Genomic DNA, 4,140 nt, shown 5'->3' on the forward strand with positions numbered 1-4,140 from the left:
GCATCCCCCGGCTATACAGATGCTGGCCGGGCATCCCCCGGCTATACAGATGCTGGCCCGGTATCTGTGTCTGTGTGTGTGTGAATGTTGGCTGGGGAAGCAGATGCTGGGCTGTTCGAGTGAGTGGCTGGAGGGTGGGATCAGGCGGGAAACATAAAATAAGGTATTTTTAAATGTACCGTTTTGACATTTAAAAATACTTATTCAGACCACCAGGGTGGTTAAGCAAGATTCTGCCAATATCTAAGTATTTCACAAGCCTGGCCACCATGGCTTAGTGATTTGGGTGTAGGGATCATGAATATAAATGCACAGCAACCCTAAGAAATCATTTAAGCAGGCAATAATGCTTTTACTAATGGTTAATGACTGTAGCTGGCCATTGGAAATGAACACTTTAATTTTATTTTTCCCTAGCTTGTAGTAATCATATTGTAGTATTCAATACACTGACCCCCTGCCCATGATTAGAGCACATCCAAGGTTTATAGGAGCCATGGGTGGCCTACAGAAGAGGCTTCTCTACAGATCTGAAGGGCACAAAAGGAGACAAGGCAGATATATTACTACTGCTTACTTATGGAAGGTAGTGTGTGGTCTGGAGGTCACAAATACAGCTCAGACATTTATTGGTTGGAGGTATTTTTTTCCCTTTGCATGCCATGGGTTTGACATACACATAGGAACGACCTTGCAGTATTGCTATTTTAAAATGTGGTCTTAAAGACAACGTGCACAGCTTAGAGAATCTGTCATAGCAAAAGGTTAATAAGACATTTTTTATTTCACATATCTTGCATTGTCCCCATTGTCATCCAGTTAATCCACAACAATGACAATTACTCAGGATAGGGTCTCTGTAAACTTGTGTCATACAAAAGAACAAATGGGAGGGTTACGTATACTCTTTCTATGACATACAGCTGAAGAAATAGGTGGTGTTTGTGATAATGCTACAAACTTATGACAACAATATATTTTCTATCTGATGCATTTTTTTTTCCAGGACCTCTTTGGTGTGAGTATGATTGTACCATTACTGAGTCATCACATGAAATCACTCGGGGCCAGTCCAACAACAGCCGGTATAATAGGTAACCATTTCATCAATCATTGTTACAATAAGATATATGATACAAGTGGTCAATTTAAACCCACAGAAAAGCAAACAGAAAATTAATATTATATAGTGAAAAACTGTTCAATGGTGACTACAGGTGGGAATAGTACAAATAGGTAAATTTCTCGAATTTTGTTTAAATAAAATGCTTCAGCATGTTTTAGTAAACCAAAGAAAGAGGAAGAAAAACCGGTCGGATTGTATAAGATAGAGAGGAGTCTTTGAACATTATATCGCCTCCTCTTGCGGACCCTAACACTACATGCCAACTGACCTAGAAATCCCTTCAATAGGAATGAAATTAACCAACAATTTTTTATGTGAAAGAACACCAACTATATCCATTACAACGTGTGGCTACCCAATCAGGACTGGGATGTCAATTTGAAGAGTCACTCACTTTATCAACATCAGAAAACAAACACACACATATGCAGGTTTGGGTCCAATAAGTTTCAATATCCTTTGATGAAGCCAATTTAGGTGAAACGCGTTGGGAATGAGACCCATTATGTGACCTGAAAAATTCCCAACGAAACTGTATAAGACAATTTCTGAACTGACTGGATTTGGTTGTTTTAGATTTTTGTACACATTGTGATTTTATACAAATTTCTCTCTCTATGCCCCCTCCCTACTATTAATATGTTTATAGCATGCTTTACTCTTAACACATACAGAATGTCTTCATTGAAAGAGTAAGGCTGAAATCCAGCTAACCACTAAATATACAGATGTAATGCATGTAATTTTTCTGTTCATCCAGTCCTGAGATCTACACAGCACTACCCTGTCGGGCAGGACAGAAGACCTGTTTATTTTCATGTGCAGTTCAGTAACACTTACAGGTCTAGTCTCTCCCCCAGCCTGAAAAAAGACAGTAGAGGAAAAGGCAACATACTGATGAGTGCTAGTACTGACCTTATACCTAGATACACAGGCCAAATTTAGCCATGATGGCTTGCTTTATATAGAAGTCGCTGCTTGGATTTTTCTTGCTTCCTAGAGTTTTGCTTTAAAAGCCCAATAGCTTTTTCATATTACTACAAATTTTAATTTTCTAGGTCCTATGAAAGAATATCAAACACCTAAAACATATCAAAAGGTCAATACAAATCTTATACAAGACTTAGATGCACAGGCAAAATGTATCCATGTTTGCTTGCATTAGTAAACCTGTATATAACTTTAAGGACTAATCTGTATACTTAAATAATTGTATTTTTTTAAATAAATTATAAACATTTTGTTACTGTTTTATAAAACTTTCTCTGTTATATTTAACCTTCTGGGCTTACATGCAATACTAATGAAGTTTCTTTTTTTATACATACCACAGGTTCCTGCTATGGCATCCTGCAACTTTTCTCTAGCTCTGTTGTGGTGAGTATACGTATATAACATTACTAGGGTACTTTTATAGTTTTAGGTGTAATGTACCAACAGACAATCCCCATTTTTCTGTTTTTATAAATGCATGGTCAGAAATGCTGTAACCCACAAAATATTCCCCTACGACCTCCCCCCACACACCGCTGGTAAATCTAGGCTCTTCTCTCCTACAAGTCTGAAACATGGTGGATTCAGGCAGACTTGCAATTGTTTTTAACCTAGAGAATAAGAAATAACAAATGTCACCAGTAGGCAAAAAGACCTTCACCTAAAAATCCCAGTTTCCTGGGTGCTAATAAATGTCTAACACATTAAACACTGTGATTTCTAAAGTAATTTACATGGGAGGTTTTTTTGGCGTTGACAAAAAATGGTGCGCTATAATGTGGAGGTAGGTGGGTAAGTATGAGCATTGTATTGGAGCTGATAGTGGCGAGTAGAAGCAGTACTGGACAGACACTAGATGAAGTCACAACCGGCATTACAAACCTTGATTGTGAATAAAAGTGCTATAATGGCAATTTTTATCTTTACATGAATGAATTATCTGAAGGTGTTTCTGTTAACCTCCACTACTAAAACTGTTTTTGCATTCTTCTTAAGTGACGGTAATTTTCTTGACCATGCATTTATTGCATGGATATAATTTTTCTTGAATTTGTCTTAAACCTTAGGGGTAAAAATTTTTTTTTTTTTTTTTTTTTTTTTTTTTTTTAGAAACTCGAGTATTAAAGTTTATAAACCTACTGCAACACTTACTAAAGCAGTTTAGACTGCTCTTTTAGCAAGATACATATCACACTTGAACATGAACGTAATAAATAAATCTCTTTGTAAAGAATACCCAATCATGTGCAAGAAAATCTAAAAAAATACAGCATTTTGTGCTTCACCTCCTCTGCTGGACTAGGTGAATTACCTGTGCAGAGTCATTATTCACTTTATTAAATGAGCAACCTAAACTCATTTAGTAAATTACCTCCCTGCTTTCTCTTCTATATGTGTTGGGAGATACACTTGGCATCTGTCTCCTCTATCATTTGTAACAACTATTAGACATTTACCATATTACAGAATGGAGGCTGCTGTTCCAATATACTTTTGGTATAATACAAACCACTGAGGTTCAGCATTTGTTAGCACCGGCATAGGACTGCATTTCTCCACTAGAAACTTGTTCTTCCTGTTTACTGGTGAGTTTGTGAAAAAAAAAAAAATATGTGATTCACTATTTACGGACAACACCGTCCCATACAACCCAAAGCTGGCAGTCAAATTCAGACTTGTAGAATTCAGGTTTGGATCTGGTTGAGTGTTTGAGTTTCTTGGCTTTTTCCTAAAGTTGTATAAATGTTGTTTATAAAAGAAATACCCCAGTAAATGGCCTATTTTGTTTTTGTAGGGAAGCTGGAGTGATATTGTTGGAAGACGATACTCCCTAATTACCTGTATTATAATAAGTGCTCTTGGCTATGGTCTTCTTGGTGTGTCCGTTAACATTTACATTTATGCTATTGCTAGGATACCTGTAGGTAAGTAGTCACCATTGCACTTTTATGATTTAAACAGGTTCACAATTACATAAAACATTTTTATGAAAGCTTGATGAATGCATATTATTAAAAAAA

The 4,140-nt window shown here is 36.5% G+C and overlaps 1 protein-coding gene across 1 annotated transcript in view; it reads left to right on the top strand.

Moving 5' to 3' along the window:
- MFSD9 (major facilitator superfamily domain containing 9) overlaps window positions 1-4,140 on the top strand; it is an 11,984-nt gene that overhangs the window by 2,553 nt on the left and 5,291 nt on the right. The window contains exons 2-4 of the mRNA XM_072413652.1: window positions 1,007-1,094; window positions 2,460-2,503; window positions 3,915-4,044. Coding sequence (XP_072269753.1) covers window positions 1,007-1,094; window positions 2,460-2,503; window positions 3,915-4,044 — 262 coding nt within the window. The remainder of the gene's footprint in view (window positions 1-1,006; window positions 1,095-2,459; window positions 2,504-3,914; window positions 4,045-4,140) is intronic.

The sequence above is a fragment of the Pyxicephalus adspersus genome, chromosome 1, assembly GCF_032062135.1.
Source record: "Pyxicephalus adspersus chromosome 1, UCB_Pads_2.0, whole genome shotgun sequence".
Lineage (NCBI taxonomy): Eukaryota > Metazoa > Chordata > Amphibia > Anura > Pyxicephalidae > Pyxicephalus > Pyxicephalus adspersus.